We start from the raw sequence: 17,260 nt of genomic DNA, 5'->3' as shown, positions 1-17,260 counted from the left end.
CTTGTTAAATCAGTATTAAACCCAAAAGCAAACATTTGTTATATTGCAGTTTACCAATTCTCAGATGTGGTAGCTGTATTACTTTCCTACTTAGGCTTGCTTCTATTTTCATCTGGTGATCTGGTCAATAAGTCTTTTGTTTTTCAACAGAAAAGCTCTCTTGTAGTTACAGAGATGAGAGAGACCACTTAACACTGACAGTGGTGCTTACAATGATCAGCTTTCATGTAAAACATTTGTCCCAAAAGGAAAAAAAACAGTTTGCTGTAACTGAATATAATGTATTAGCTGAAGTTCCACTTCAATTTGTTACTGTATTTAACTTTGGTAACACTTCTTACACTACCCTCCCCCAAGACTGACAATGCTGCTGTTCAAATCTCCTCCCTGTGCTCCATGCAGAGTAAAATCTATATACCACAGGAGGTATGTTACTGGCCAGATCACCGGGGGAAAACAAAGGGAAAAAGCCTAATAAACTAATAAAGCCACCACATCTAAGGATTGGTAAGCTGCAATATATTACGTTTTGGGTGTAATACTGTTTTAAAGCAGAACTTTCATGAGCATTAAAAATTTAAATACAAGCCCATACATTCATGTATAAATAACTGTTCCTCCAGGAAAATGCTGATAGACTGTGAAGACAATCCACGATTACATTTTTCCCATTGCTGCCTGTCTGCTTCTCTTATTTGTGGGCACACCTATTGTTCAGACAGAGCTCAGTTGCTACTACCGCTGTTCAGTAAGGACTCCAGTTTGGAGCGCCTGTGGGGAGCAATGATGTTATTTACATTGACTATTCCCCTAAGCTGCCTACAGTAATGTTCTCTCCCCTCTGCTATGACTGCCATAACGAATTGTGGCACCCAATTCCCCTGTTGAAACCCCTATTTCTATCACTGTGGCTCAGTTGAATCAGCCACTGGGCAATCCAGAATCATATACAGTTGTGTTCAAAATAATAGCAGTGTGTTGAAAAAAGTGAATAAAGCTCAAAATCCTTCCAATAGCTTTTCTTTCCATCCACACAAATGCACTGGGAACACTACACATTCTATTCCAAATCACAACATGAAGAAAAATATATCAAATTTGTGTTGTTCCTCTAAAAAAAAATTTAAGAAAAGTGAATATTAGACTGTTCAAAAAAATAGCAGTGTTTGTATTCTTCTTTACAAACTCAAACATTCACTATATAAACTGAAAAATGTTTGAAGATTTTGCTTTCCTTTGAATCACTTAATGAATATTTAGTTGTATAAGCACTGTTTCTGAGAACTGCTGTACATCTGTGCTGCATGGAGTCAACCAACTTCTGGCACCTGTGAACAGGTATTCCAGCCCAGGATGATTGGACTACATTCCACAGTTCTTCTCTATTTCTTGGTTTTGCCTCAGAAACTGCATTTTTGATGTCACCCCACAAGTTTTCTATTGGATTAAGATCTGGGGATTGGGCTGGCCACTCCATAAAGTCAATCTTGTTGGTCTGGAACCAAGATGTTGCATGTTTACTGGTGTTTTTGGGGTCGTTGTCTTGTTGGAACACCCATTTCAAGGGCATTTCCTCTTCAGCATGAGGCAGCATGACCTCTTCAAGTATTCTGATGTATTCAAACTGATCCATGATCCCTGGTATGCGATAAATAGGCCCAACAGCATAGTATGAGAAACATTCCCATATCATGATGCTTGCGAAACCATGCTTCACTGTCTTCACAGTGTACTGTGGCCTGAATTCAGTGTTTGGGGGTCGTCTGACAAACTGCCTCCGGCCACTAGACCCAAAAAGAAAAATTTTACTTTCATCAGTCCACAAAATGTTGCGCCATTTCTCTTTAGGCCAGTCAATGTGCTCTTTGGCAAATTGAAACCTCTTCTGCACATATCTTTTTTTCAACAGTGGGACTTTGCGGGGGCTTCTTGCAGATAGCTTGGCTTCACATAGGCGTCTTCTAATTGTAACAGTACTCACAGGTAACTTTAGACCTTCTCTGATCTTCCTGGAGCTGATTGTTGGCTGAGTCCTTGCCATTTTGGCTATTCGTCTATCCATTCGAATGGTAGTTTTTCGCTTTCTTCCACGTCTTTCAGGTTTTGGTTGCCATTTTAAAGCATTTGCGATCATTTTAGTTGAGCAGCCTATCATTTTCTGCACTTCTTTATATGTTTTCCCCTCTCCAATCAACTTTTTAATCAAGTACGCTGTTCTTCTGAACAATGTCTGGAACGACCCATTTTCCTCAGAATTTCAGAGAGAAATGCACTGTAACCAGCATGTACAACATTTGCTGCCTTCCTTCCTTAAATAAGGGCAATAATTGCCACCTGTTTTTCAAAGAATGAATGACCTCACTAATAGAACTCCACACTGCTATTATTTTGAACATGCCCCTTTCAATTAGTGATTCAATTACACAGAATCAGCAGCATTTCTATTACTCTACTACACCTGCTAGTAAATTATTTGCCATGTAGAAATATAATTTCTACCAAAAACAGTGATTGATCAGGTTAGTGATGTCTGACTGCTATTATTTTGAACACAACTGTATGTTTGCATTATGATAGTGGTTCAGGCTGTACAGCGCCATTGGTTTCCACTGTGCTGTGACAGGAACACTGACACAAAGAATGAGAATGATGCTGTGTGACCCAACCTTCTACATCCTAGCATTCGGGGGAGAGGTTGATCAAGCTGGGCCACAGTGAGGTAAACAGGGATTTTAACAGGGGAACCTAGCAAAGGGGAGCCAGGTCTATGTGTCTGGAGGACAAGAGAGCTTACTGGCAAGCTATATGACATGCCAACAGTCCTAGCAATGGCACTTGTCTTGGACAAGCGAATGAAGCAATCAATCATAGCTCATTTGTACTTCATATCCGTGTTGGTGCGGGTTAGGTGGGGTGCCCTGTCCAACTATGCAGCTTACGTAAAAAAGCATGGAATACAACAAGACAAAGTACTACATATAAATTGTTCCTTGGAGGACAGGAGATAATATGGAAAGGAAAAAAAAAAGAAATGAGAAAACAGTTGCATGTCCTCAGTGTCATATAAGTTATTTTTTAATTGCATAAAAAGATTACTTGACAGGTACCTTAAACATTTTTTGTGCAGGCTACAGAGCCAAGAGACAAGTCCTCATGCACACTGGACACTTTTACAGTGGCTATTTTTGGCATTTGGGTTTTTTCCACAGCCAGTAAACTCCCCTGCATGTTATTCTAGGTGTCCATGCACACATACGCTTTAATCAGCATTTTTTGGCTGGAAAAAAAAAACCAGAACTAGTGGGCTTCTAGAGTTTTTTAGCTGTACAAATGCTCTAACACTGGTAAAATGCAGAAAACTGGTGTTTTTGGGCGTTTTTATTAAACAAAAATTGAATTAATTTTTTTTTGTGTAAAAAAACGCTAAAAAAACACAAACGCGGAAAAAACAAGGCTAAACGCGAAAGCAAAAATGCTAAAAAAAATGCGGAAAAACTTGCATTTGTAATGTGACTTTATACAGCTAACGCTACCAGCGGTTTTTAAAACACCCAGTGTGCATTAGGACTAAAAGGAAAAATATTAACAGTGCTCATACCTATTACATAAGCTGGCTCTATGTATTGTTTGTGACAAATACAGGAAATAGGTGATAGAATTACACTACTTAAAATGATATAAAACACACAGTTAAATGGAACACACACACAAGGAATTATGCACCCACCTCTTAGCTTGTCACAAAGCACTTGCAAACCAGTAGAGGCAAAATGAAGTTAAATATGACAATGAACGTAGTTAAAAACATACAGAATGGTTAGAACATATAAATGATTTTATGAAGTAAAATGAAAAAACAAAACAAGTTAAAGCAAACAATGAAAGAAGACAACAAAAATCTAGAAGCACACATGCAACAGACACTGCACACAGTAAATGCAAGGTCACAAAACACACCATCCTAACGGGCTGGTTGCAGGTACGGAAATCGCATCTGTTACTGCACCCACAACCAAATTGTACTGCTCTTATGAGACACACAAGGCTGACATTCATTCTGAATGGCATCCCAAAGTCGCAGCCCGCAACGCATTTGCGGGTGTGGGAACCACAGGGAGATCGCATGGCCAAAAAGACCATGCAAGTTCCCAATGGCCATGTTTTTAAAAAGGTGAATGCAGTTTTTGTTTTGCGGAAACCACAGGCAAGGCAGTCCATTCAAATGCAAATTTGAATGCAGATCACCTTGAAAATTGCTGCAGATCTATCCTCCCTCTTCTCTGTGCAGAGCTTCTGGGCGAATCAGAGTGATTCCAATTAGTTAGCACAGAGCATCACTCTAACGCACCCGGTCAGGACTGCACAGAGATAAGGGAGAAGAACATGGATTTCAAATCCCTGGACTACTACAATGGTTGCAAGGGCACCAACAGTTCAACACCCACAGAGGTTGAGTACAGCAGGACCAGGGGGTGGAGTGAGGAAAGTGTATGGTGTTGACAGTTTCATTTTTTTTCTAAAAAGGTAAGCTAACCCTTTAAAGTGATCTAAAGCCTTAAGGCTTTTCACCTTAATGGATTCTATGCATTAATGTGAAAATCTATGCTGCAGGGTCCCAGGCCCCCCTTATACTTACCTGAGCTTGATCCAATTCAGTGATGTACACAAGAGCAGCAGCATTTTCCACTGTCTCCCTCCTCCCTGGGAAGACTGGTAATCAAACGCATTGCCTAGCAAGCGGAGGGTGTGGCTGAGCTCACATAAGTGCCCCCATGGAAAGCGGCTTTCCATGGGGAACCCACCGAAGAAGAGGGGCCTAGAGCACCGGCAGGGGACTCCAGAAGAGGATCGGGGCTGCTCTGTGGAAAACCCTTGCACAGAGCAGGTAAGTATACCATGTTTGTTAATTTAAAAGGAAAAAAAAAAGAAAGTGTAATGTCACTGTAAGGACAGCTAAAAAGATCAATGATGCCATGTTGCTGGCTCTGACAAGTTAAATGACAAGTCATGCAGCCACAGCTCAAGGAACCCCTAGCAACCTCTGGAGGAACCCCCGAGTTTCAAGGAATCCTGAATGAGAAAGGTTGGTCTACTATAAACTTTAAATTGTGGATAACACAACTATAAAAACCATATGTACTTTACCACTTACTTTTGGGCACATAAACTTTGCTCCATGAGCAACAGGAAGGGAACCTACTTTATGGCATAAGTGCTCAACCATTTAATATGCAATGGTTGCTTATATCACCATGCCATTTTCTGGAGCTACACTTGTTATTCTCTGAAGATCAAGCCAACATAATTATGGATCTTGCAACATATTTGAAGCCGGCAGGCATTGCATCTGACTGAATCCTGAGAGAGCAAAAATGAGTGCTTGTGGAAAATCAGTGAGTCACAAGGAAGGAATACACGTGGAACATATACACACAAAAAGATGGATTAGGGTTAAAGGGAGATTAGTTATCAAAGCTTAGAGCTACTGAGAAGCACTTAAACTAAAACTAATAACGAGCAGTTACACCTGATCATATACAGCCCACTTATAGCTGTATTCCAGATCAAGAGGAGATTCTAGCTTGATAATAAAGCAGCGGCAGAGATCAAACACTGTCTCTTCAACTCAGTGCAGCTCAGTTCCACATAATCGAGAGAAACATTACAGTCAGAACACCCTAGAGAGATGTTTAACAATTACAGTAGTCATACCAATACTAAAGATGCATAATTCAGATTCCCCCGTGTTATAACCAAAGCAAAACAGAACCACTGCTGCTTAGTGTAGAGAGAAGAGTTGAGCATATCAGACAGACTCCAGTCTACAGTATAAAAGGCTAGGATGTACTGAAGCAAGCAGACAGTACTGACTAAGCTGTGTTACCTTCAGCTGGGGAGGCCAGCTCCCAGGAAGGGACAAAAAGACCCTTCAAGTCCCTGAGAATATCAGCACTGCGCTCCCTCCCTCCTGCCTGCGCCGGCTTAACAGACTTTTCTTCAATGTCTGAGGAATATTCAGCATCAAACCAGGTGGCAAATTGGGTTCAAAACAAAAGAGGGTAGAAATAAGGAAAAAAATTCAAATTATTAAATGATATAAGCTTGAAAAGGAAAACAAACTCTGTTTAGCAGTAAGCATACCATGCAAAAACTACAAAGGTCTGCCACCTTCAGATGACTTCATTTTGTTGGTTTATATGAGCTCTCCTGCAATATTTATTAAAGCACACCTGCAGTATAGTAGTGTACATGATGCTGTGTGAAGAGGGTCAAAAGGAAGGAAAAACTGTGCTGCTTCTTAAGGCCCGTTCCACACTCTGCCAGGAGTCCGCTGATTCCCACTCAGCAGGCAGATGGCTCGTGTATGTCCACTCTGCTTATGCAGAGCGAACATAGACACAGCCTCCTCTCCTCTATGGGCGGTTGATGTAAACAAGCAGCCTGTCCATTTACACCTGACAGCCATCCGATGTGCTAGATGGAAGGTCACCGAATACCCATCCTTCTGTTTTTAGTGGCTCAGATGTAGGCGGGTGTAAACGGACACATATCCATTTACAACCACTGCTCCACAGAGAAGAGTGGAGGATCCAATCGAGTCCGCCTGAAAAACTAAGAGGCGGACCCGATCGGTCCACTCGTATGAAAAGGCCTTAAGGGCAAATTCATACTAAAAAGCTGTTAAATCGCAGAGTAGTTGAAGCAATTCACAGCTGCAGCCACTCTGAATTCTCAGCTGTGCTAGGGGGCAGGGTAGTGCATATCACATGGCTCCCTTCTTTTGTACCAGCTTTATTTGAAGTGTACAAAATGTACACTTTATTCACTGCAGCTGCGCTGCCCAAGATTGCAATGTGATTCGGTCTGGTGCACTGCAAAAAAATGCAGAATGTCTGCACTCTAGCGCAGCATGTCTGCATTCTAACGCAGCACTAGGCTGTGTTGCAGTGTGAATGGGACACACAGGAAACAACTGTTTCCTGTGTGTCCCTTGCGGTAAAAGAGGGTTTACAACACGGTGAAACGCTTCTAACCGCATATAGTGTGAATTGGCCCTTAGTGATGAAGATACAGCGTACATTTGATGTATTGTGTTGAATCCCAGCTGTAATACTGTGCATCTCCCTAATATTTATATGTTGCCACAACAGTTCCCTCATAACCTGACCACCTTGGAGCTGCCAAGGTAAAATGCACATGAAATCAATCAGGGCAAATACAGGAGGTGAGCTTTATGTGTATGGGAGATATTGCCTAACATAACCTTTAAAGTATATTTCCACTTTTACAGTCAAATTTGAGAAAAGCCCACTATACTGTATGACTGTTACATGTTCTCATTGATGAACAGCAGAGCAGAATAATGGTAAAGGTTTGGGACTGTGGGATAATTTTTGAAAATGGGGTTATTCCCAAAACCAAAAGTGTAATAAATTGCAGCTTACCAATCATTAGATGTGGTGGTTGCATTAGTTTTCTTTTCTTAGACTTTTTTCCTTCTGTTTTCACCTGGTGATTTGGCCAGTAACACACCACCTGTATTAAGAGTGCCCACACTCTGGATGAAGGAGCACAGGGAGCACCTTTGGACAGCAACATTGTCTTTCTGGGGGAAGGGGAGATGTACTAGCAGATTTAAATACACTAGCAAATTGAAGCCAAATTCCAGCTAATACTTTATAAGCAGTTACTGTTTCTGCACTTAAAAAAAAAAAAAAATCAATGTGCTAGGAAGGTTTTTCTTGTACTGTGCTGCTGGAAAAATACAGAATGTCAAACTTCAGTCTATTTAAAGAAGCACTTGAAGTCAGCCCTCTAAAGTCACCCCTCCCCATTTCTGCCAACTTTCACCTAACTATGCATGGCCTGTAGTCACTCTCTACATTTTAAATTCTTAGGCTCCCACACATTGGGAAAAAAACATTGATTTACAAGCTCTGATCCACACTGGAATGCAGAATAGAGAGACTAAGAAGTCCAAATATAGCTACAAATGAAGACTGCACTGCAAACAACTTCCTAACTGTAAAGTATTTTTCTGGCAGGATATGCAAAGTAATATACTAGTATAAGATAAAAAGGGGAACTGAAAGTGCTGAATTCTAGGTTAAAGTGGACCTGTCATTCTGTTGCAAATAAGATGTTGCAAAGAAGAATGCGAGAGAGAAGAGGGATTCTGCTCTTTTGCCTTTAGGAAGAATTTAATTGTATTTGAGAAGGTTTAGGCCACAGGTTCTGTACCATTAAGCCTCAACCCCCTTTACATAGTTTAGAAGGCTGAAAAAAGACATAGGTCCATCCAATTCAACCTTTGTATGTACAGGTGTGTGATTTTTATTTTCTAACTGTGGAAGGGAGTTCCAAACTTTTACTGCTGTACAATAAAGAACACTTTCAGTAAATAGTAATAATAATCTTGAGCTGGTGACGGGGGCAAAGAGAAGGCAAATTTATTAAATAACTTCTTCAGCTCTGTATATACAAAGCAGCATGGGGGAGACTCTTGTCCATAATGGGAATGGTATCGTCTCAGTCCAAGATGATCCACATTGGCTCACAATGAATATGATCCAAAAATATTTAGACAGAATAAAAAGGTGAATAAAGCACCTGGACCGGATGGCTTACATCCACGGGTCCTTAAAGAATTGAGCTCTGTCATTTCAAAGCCATTGTTTCTCATTTTTAGGGACTCTTTAATGACTGGCATAGTACCATTGGATTGGCGTAAGGCCAATGTGGTGCCTATATTTAAAAAGGGACCAAAATCTTTGCCAAACAATTATAGAACTGTTAGTTTAACTTGTATAGTTGGAAAGATACTGCAGAGTTTAATAAAATACCACATAGTTGAGTTCTTGCTGGAAAAAATATTTTAAGCAACAGACAGCATAGATTCATGAAAGACAGAAGTTGTCGAACAAATCTGGTTTCTTTTTATGAAGAGGTGAGAGAACCTTGGACAGAGGGGTGGCTGTGCATGAGCTATACTTGGATTTTGCAAAAGTGTTCGACACAGTTCCCCACACACAGCTAATGTGTAAAATAAAGTCTACAGGCTTGGAAAAATCAGTATGTAAATGGATAGTAAACTGGCTAAAAGATCGTATTCAGAGAGTAGTTGTTAATGGTTCATACTCTGAATGGTCTACGGTTGTTAGTGGTGTACCCCAGGGTTCAGTGTTGGAACCCTTACTTTTTAATATATTTATAAACGATATAGGGTCACTGCTTTGCAGTGGAATAACGTCCTTACAGGATGTCTCCAACTTACAAGCCGACCTCAATGCACTGTTTAATTGGGCAACTATGTGGCAAATGAGGTTTAATGTTGATAAATGTCAAGTTATGCACTTGGGGGCTAAGAATATGCATGCATCATATATACTAGGGGAGAGTACAACTGGGGGAATCAATGGTGGAGAAGGATCTGGGAGTTCAGGTGGATCACAAGCTTAATAATGGCATGCAATGCCAAGCTGCGGTTTCTACAGTGAGCAAAATCCTCTCTTGTATTAAAAGAAGTATAGACTCCAGAGAGAGAGAGATATTATATTACCCCTGTACAAATCAGTAGGACCTCATCTGGAATATGCAGTTCAGTTGTAGGCACCAAATTCACAAAAAGAATATAGGGGATCTGGAGAAAGTACAGAGAAGGGCAACCAAACTGATAAGAGGCATGGAGGAGCTCAGCTATGAGGAAAGATTAGAGGAACTGAATTTATTCTCTCTTGAGAAGAGGAGATTAACCATTTCCCAACGCAGCTACAACGCAGCCATCCAGTTCTGGGAGGGCGTCCATGGACGTCCTCACAGAACGCGCCCCCAGCAGCGCGCACCTAGCGCTGTCGGTGATTAGGTAAAAGGCCTATCACAGCGGACTTTTACCACGTGACCAGCTGTGCCCAATGACACAGCAGATCACAAAGTAAATACAGTTGCCGGTTATCGGCAGCGCTTTCCTCACGCTGTCACAGCATGAGGAAAGTACTGCTGATAACCGGAAAATGCGACAGCGGAGATCTGCACTGATAATCAGGGCACTGATCATCAATGCCGCCCAGCAGTACCAAGCAATGCTACTCAGCAGTGCTGCCCGTCAGCACCCAGCAGGGCCACCCGTCAGTGCCCATTGCTGCATATCAGTGCCTCCTCATCAATGTCCACCAGTGCCACCTCATCAGTGCAACCTCATCAATGCACATCAGTGAAGAAAAATTACCTGTTTGCAAAATTTTTTTTTTTTAATTTTTTGCCCTTTTTTTCTTTACAGTGCACAAAATAAAAACCCCAGTGGCGATTACATACCACCAAAAGAAAGCTCTATTTGTGTGAAAAAAAATGATAAAAATGGGTACAATGTTGCATGGCCACGCAATTGTCAGTCAAAGTGCGACAGCGCTGAAAATTGGACTGGGCAGGAAGGGGGTGAAAGTGCCCGGTAGGCAAGTGGTTAAGGGTGGATATGATCAACATGTATAAATACATCAGTGGTTCATATAGTGAACTCGGTGTAGAGCTATTCACCCTGAGGTCATCACAGAGGACAAGGGAGCACTCTTTACGTCTGGAGGAAAAGAGATTTAATCTCTAAATACGGAAAGGTTTCTTCACAGTAAAAGCTGTGAAAAAGTGGAATAGACTCCCTCAAGAGTTGGTTCTGGCCAGCTCAGTGGATTGTTTTAAAAAAGGCCTGGATTCTTTCCTAGATACACACAATATAACTGGATACTAACTTTTATAGGTACAGTTGATCAAGGGAATATCAGATTGCCTCTCAGGGGGATCAAGAAGGAATTTTTTTACTCCTGCAGGGGCAAATTGGATCATGCTTTGCTGGGTTTTTTGCTTTCCTCTGGATCAACTGTGGGTATGGGATTATAACTATTTTTTTTTTGTTCAACTGGATGGACTTTTGTATTTTTTCAGCCAGACTAACTATGTAACTAATCTGTGGTTAAACTTCCAATCATGGCCATGTGTACTGTTCAGATGATGAACAGTTTATTACTGTTACTGGAGTCATCTTACATACAGTGCACAGCACTTTTGAAAAGTAAGATTTTAATCAATATCTCAATGAACACAAGAACAATTTCCAAAATTTTGACAAAACTGAGTTTTATTGAACATTTGTTTAGCTCACTACATGAAAGTAAGGTTAATAATATAACTTAGGTTACAAAATCATTAGTTTTACTCAAATTAGTAGATGCAAAAATGAATACACCCCACAACAAAAAGTACTACATCTAGTACTTTGTATGACCTCCATGATTTGTAAGGATGGCACCAAGTATTCCAGTCATGGAATGAACAAAGTGGGAGACATATTGCAACATCTACCTTTTTCCATTCTTTAAGAACGACCTCTTTTAGAGCCTGGATGCCGGATGGAGAGTGTTGCTCAACTTGTCTCTTCAGAATTCCCCTTAGGTGTTTGAATGGGTTCAGATCAGGAGACATACTTGGCCACTGAATCACTTTCACCCTGGTCTTCTTCAGAAATTCAACAGCGGCCTTAGATGTGTGTTTTGGATTATTGTCGTGTTGGAAAAGGGCACGACGACCAAGGGCACTGGGTGATGGTAGCATCTTCTCTTTCCATATAGAGCAGTACATCTGTGAATTCATGATACCATCAATGAAATGCAGCTCCCCGAAACCAGCAGCACTCATGCAGTCCCACAAAAGGACACTGCCACCACATTTCACTGTAGGCATCATGCATTTTCCCTTGCACTCCTCACCTTTGCGACACCATACAGTTTTGAAGCCATCAGTTCCAAAAACATTTATCTTGGTCTCATCACTCCAGAGTACAGAGTCCCGGTAGTCGTCTTCTTTTTTAGCATGGGCCCTGGCAATTTCTAGGTGGGCATTTCTGTGCATGGGCTTTAGGAGCGGCTTCTTTTATGAATGGCACCCATGCATGCCATTCTCCTACAATGTACGCCGTATTGTGTCATGGGAAACAATCACCTCAGTCCAGCTTACTACTTCTTTAACTGCAGTGAACTTGCATGGCGATTTTCATCAACCCTTCTCATCAGAAGAAGCTCCTGTCAAGGTGCTAACTTCTGTGAACAGCCTGGACATCTGTGAGATGGTTGCAGTTCCATCTTTGTTAAATGTCCGTATCAATTTTGCTATAGTATTCAGACTAAAGCTTTGCTGATCTTCTTGTAGCCTTTACCTTTCTTGTGTAAAGAAATTAATTTCTTTTTCGGGCCTTGTGACATTTCTCCTCAATGTGGTGCTATTGCAGACAGCATGAAATGGGAGGGGGTTTTCATTAAGTAACACCCTTTTATAATCAACTGTCTGCTGGACACCTGGATATTGAATAATTAGACTCACCTGTAGTTGAATTCTTGTTAATTAGGATTTTGTCTAAAATTTAGCTTTGCTCCTAAGGCTGGCCATACATTATACAATTATCTGGAGATTTTCTGCCCAATTTCCTTTAGATTTACCTTCAACTGTGTAGTGCAAAGGCCTGCCTAATTGGATACAACTGAAAGTGTTGTTTAGGTTTGTCCTCCTATTATATGGTTTTTGGTAAATCTAAACCAAAAATCTCCAGATAATTGTATAATGTATGGCCAGCCTAAGACTTTCTTTGGGATGTATTCATTTTTGCAACATGGTCTTGAATGAATTTGTTAGGAAAAAGACTTTGTGTGTACAAATGAACAAATCTTGTTTGCAATCAATGGGGGTATTTTGTAGTATAGTGTCCCAAAGAAAAATGTTGATTCTGAAAGGAAAGTAAAGGTTTTCTGACAAATCTGTTAGGTACTCATTTATGCTGAGCACTGTATATATGGCCTTTGTAGTCATATGTCCTCTTAAGTTCCTCTTCTCCAGATTGAATAACTGTAATCTATGTAATGGCTTCTCATAGCTGAGGTCCTCCATCCTACTATTAGTTTTGCTACCCTTCGATGAATTCTCTTTTTTCAATTTATTTGGTCTTTATTGTAATTTGTTTTTAAGAAACTACAAAAGGGAATTTATTAAAGTGTTTGTAAAGCCATTGGCTTCCACTGCTGTCAATCACAGCCAATGAGGAAAGAGAGGGGGCGGGGACAAGCTGCGCTGTGACTTATGGGCGCATAGAGCAGGGCTCAGGATCGAGCATGTACCAGTGCCCCCATGGCAAGTGGCTTGCTATTGGGGGCACTGGTCTAAGGGGAGTAGCCAGGAGTGCCAGGGGAGGAGCCAGGAGGATTTGGGCTGCTCTGCGCAGAACCATTGCACAGAGCAAATAAGTATAACATGTTTGTTATTTAAAGAAAAAAAAAAAGAACCTTTAAATATCCCTTTTAAAAGTATAGCTGTTTGCAGACAGCTCTATAATTAACATAACAAACCATACAAAAATGGTACTAAGCTGATATATTAAATGCAGAACTGCTAGAGAAAGGGGTGGGAGGGGTAAGACACAGACAATTGAAGGATAATTAGGGGAGATAGGGTAGGGAGAAAGAAAAATAGGTGGGGTGGGGTAGAGGAGAAAGAATCACATGGAAGCAGTACATATAGGCAGTAGTATAATTTTGCTTTGCATTTTCATATTAGAATAACCGTTGAACATGACATTTTGACTTGCTGTTAGGCACTGGTTGAATTTATTAATTTATGTCACATCAGTCTAATATTATTACACTGTATATGTCTTGCATTTTTAAATCTTTGATGACACACGGGGGAAAATGTACTAAAATTGGTGCACTCAGAATCTAGTGCAGCTGTGCATGGTTGAGCGGCAGCTACAGGCAAAACGACATACCCATACGTCGCTCTGGCTGTGTTAACACGGGGGGGGGGCGCGCAGCGTTCCCACACCCCACGACTGCTGTGTCCGGCGGACACAGCAGAATGAAGATCCGGGTGAATAGGACTTGGTGATCATGTGATCACATGATTACAATGTAAGCAAAGCGGTTATGAATCAATCTCATTCATAACAGCTCTGCTTCTCTTCCTAGTGAGCTGCGATTGGCCTACAGCTGTTACATGATACATGGGGCCAATCACAGCACCCTGTACCATGTGACCAGCTCCAGGCAATCACAGATCACTATCTTGAGATGTTAAAAACCAAACTCATTCATGACAGCATTGTTTGCATTGCAATAAATGATCTTTATTTCTCCTGCAAAGCAAAGTGTTGAAAAAAAATAAAAATCTCTGATCATCCCCCCCACAGTAGTATAATGTTAATATGGTAACATTGTACTATTCTGATAAAAGTATTTAAAAAAAAAAAAATACCATATTGAGAATTAAAAAAAAAATGTAAGGTTTTTTTATTTTTAAACTACTGTTTTGCGGGCGAGCAGTGGCTCTGGGCAAGATTAGCACATTTAACCCTTTGATTGCCCCGTCACCCAGCCAGTGCCATTAGTACGGTGTCAGTATACAGAATGTTTCACTGATCACTGTGTTCCTGCCACTAGCGACATCAGATAGCATCAGGATCAGTAAGTGCCCCTCCCAGCTAGGGTCAGCAAGTGCCCCTCCCAGCTAGGGTCAGCTAGCGTTAGATTGCCTGCCCCGTATCGCACTCACACAATATACTAGTGCCCCTTCGCTGTTTTTTACTGAAGATTTGTACCAATTGATTGTGGGCCAAGGCAATTTATACGCACAGTACATGGCAGCCCACCCAAATTCAGCTCTTGCCAGACAATGCGCATGGAAACCTATCACGGTTTCTGAATTTAAAACTTTTTTGGGCCTAACCCTCAACATGGGCATTACAAAAAAGAATGAACTGCGGTCATATTGGTCCATAAACCCGATTTATCATATGCCCATGTTCTCTGCTGTTACATATATGCCCAACATGGATCAGCAATGTACTGGTACGTTGCTGGACTTTGAGTGATTATACCGGGATGCAGCTACAGGCATCATCCTGGTATCATTTTTTTTTCAGCTGGCGGTCGGCTTTCATGTAAAAGCAATCCTAGTGGCCAATTAGCTGCTGAATCGTTTTTACAAACAGTGGAAAGGGACAACCCCCCTCAAGCCTCCTTCCACAGTTTTCTTGGGCTCTCCTGTCCCACAGGGGAATCCGAAAATGCCTCCGGCAGTTCCGCTGGCTGACCATAGAGCTGATTAGAGACCAAAATGGCTCCAATCATCTCTATGGTCTAAGAGTCCGGAAGCTATGAGCATTTCATAATTTCTGTTTCAATGGACTTTAACAGCGCCATTTGTATATTGGGAAAGCATCTAATCACACTGATCTTGGTGGGATCAGATGATGTAAGGGCAGAGGAGATATCTAGAGTCTAATAGACCCCAGATTTCTCAAAAAAGAATACCTGTCAATGCCTATTGCAGTCACAGGGGTATTTACAATTCTCTGTGATAGCAATAAAAGTGATTGAAAAAAAAATGAAAAGGGAGAGTGTGAAAATAATAAAAAAAATGAAAATAACTAAAGGGGGAAAAAAAAAAAGAAAAAAAGGGGAGCACCCTCGCCCCCTTCCCCCCCGTGTTGACCCTGTGCCGGTATGTAAACAACGGTCTGCACCATGCATGTGAGGTATCGCTGCGAACATCAGATCGAGGGCAGTAATTCAAGCACTAGACCTCCTGTGTAAATATAAACTGGTTACCTGTAAAGGCTTTTAAAGCATCCCTTATCGATATTAAAAATGTATGTACTTTGTCCCCATTGCACAGGCATGCGCAATTTTAAAGAATGCCATGTTTGGTATCTATTTTCTTGGCGTAACATCATCTTTTATATCTCATGAAATAATTGGGCAATATATTGTTTTTGTGCATTAAAATTCTAAAAAGTGTATTTTTCCCAAAAGATTTGTGTTTGAAAAATCGCTGCGCAAATACTGTGCGACGCAAAAAAGTTCAACACCCATCGTTTTATTCTCTAAGGCTTCTGCTTTAAAAAAATATATAATGTTTGGGGGTTCAAAGTAATTTTCTAGCAAAAAAACCTGTTTTTTCATGTGAACAAAAAGTGTCAGAAAAGGCTTGGTCTTCAAGAGTGGGTGATGTGTGGCATAAGCTTCTAATGATGGCCCTAAAATGCCAGGATAGTAGAAGCAACCCCTCCAAATGACCCCTTTTTGCAAAGTAGACACTCCAAGGTATTTGCTAAGAGGCATGGTGAGTATTTTGCAGATCTCATTTGTTACCATGTTTTTGGAAAAGGAAGAAAGAAAACAAAAATGTATTTTTTTTCTTTTTCAAAACACTGACAAAAACGATACCTGTAAAATACTCACCATGCCTCTTATCAAATTCCTATGGGTGTCAACTTTCCGGAAAGGGGTCATTTGGGGAGGGGGGTTGTACTATCCTGGCATTTTAGGGCCAGTGGGGAAGCGATATGAGGAAATATGCCATTTGAAAGCCTGGAGGTGGTTATTGGAGTTTGGGAGCCTGCATTTAGCTAGGCTGCCAAAAAGTATCTCACATGTGGTATCCCCATACTCGGAAGAAGTAGGAGAATGTGTTTTGGGGTTTTATTCCACATATACCTATGGCACACATGAGCAATATATCATTTAACTACTCACCCTGTCAAAAAATAAAAGTCAGCAGCTACAAAAACTGTAGCTGCCGACTTTTAAAAAACAGCCACTTACCTGTCCCTCGGTCCCGCGGTGTGTCCCCTGCAGCCCGTTTCACCGGCCATCCTGTATTCCAGGAGGCCCGGCATCTTCAGTATGAGCACCCGGCTGTGATAGCTTGCGACTTCACAGCTGGGTACCCACTGCGCATGAGCGAATAGCGCTGCGCTTTGTGAATGGTCCTGTAGTCTTCTGGGACCTGTCACGTGTCTCAAAAGACTACAAGGAGGACACCTTCCGCTTCCGATCGCCTAAGCGATCGGACAGGAAGTGGGAGCGGGTACCTGTCAAATTCGGGTACCCACTCCCCCTCTGCCCCCCAAAGGTGCCAATCCTTAATGGGGAGCATTCCTTAAAGCGGAACTTCCCCTTTTGGGTGGAGCTCCGCTTTAAGTGACAACTTAATACCACCAAAAGAAAGCTCTATTTGTGTGAAAAAAAGGACATAAATTTTGTTTGGGTGCAGCACTGCATGACAGCGCAAGCACCAGTTGAAATAGCACAGTGCTGAACAACAAAAAATGACCTGGTCATGAAGGGTGGTAAATCTTCCAGAGGGCAAGTGGTTAAAGGAAGGCTGATACCACTTGTATATTTTATTGAGGTCTTTCCAGGACTTTTGTATCTTTGGACAATTCCAA

The 17,260-nt window shown here is 41.3% G+C and overlaps 1 protein-coding gene across 3 annotated transcripts in view; it reads right to left on the bottom strand.

Moving 5' to 3' along the window:
- RABGEF1 (RAB guanine nucleotide exchange factor 1) overlaps window positions 1-17,260 on the bottom strand; it is an 81,546-nt gene that overhangs the window by 35,744 nt on the left and 28,542 nt on the right. Inside the window, exon 4 of one of the 3 annotated variants that reach the window (XM_089683800.1) lies at window positions 5,885-6,004. The exons of the other annotated variants lie outside the window; for them this stretch is intronic. Within the exon in view, the coding sequence (XP_089539926.1) occupies window positions 5,885-6,004 (120 nt within the window). The remainder of the gene's footprint in view (window positions 1-5,884; window positions 6,005-17,260) is intronic. 3 annotated transcript variants of the gene reach the window in all.

This window comes from Staurois parvus, unplaced genomic scaffold (assembly GCF_062004578.1).
Source record: "Staurois parvus isolate SC_StPar_1 unplaced genomic scaffold, SC_StPar_1.0 ptg000321l, whole genome shotgun sequence".
NCBI classification, from domain to species: Eukaryota; Metazoa; Chordata; class Amphibia; order Anura; family Ranidae; genus Staurois; species Staurois parvus.
Note: the sequence above shows the minus strand (reverse complement) of the source record. Positions and strands in the feature narration are given on the sequence as shown.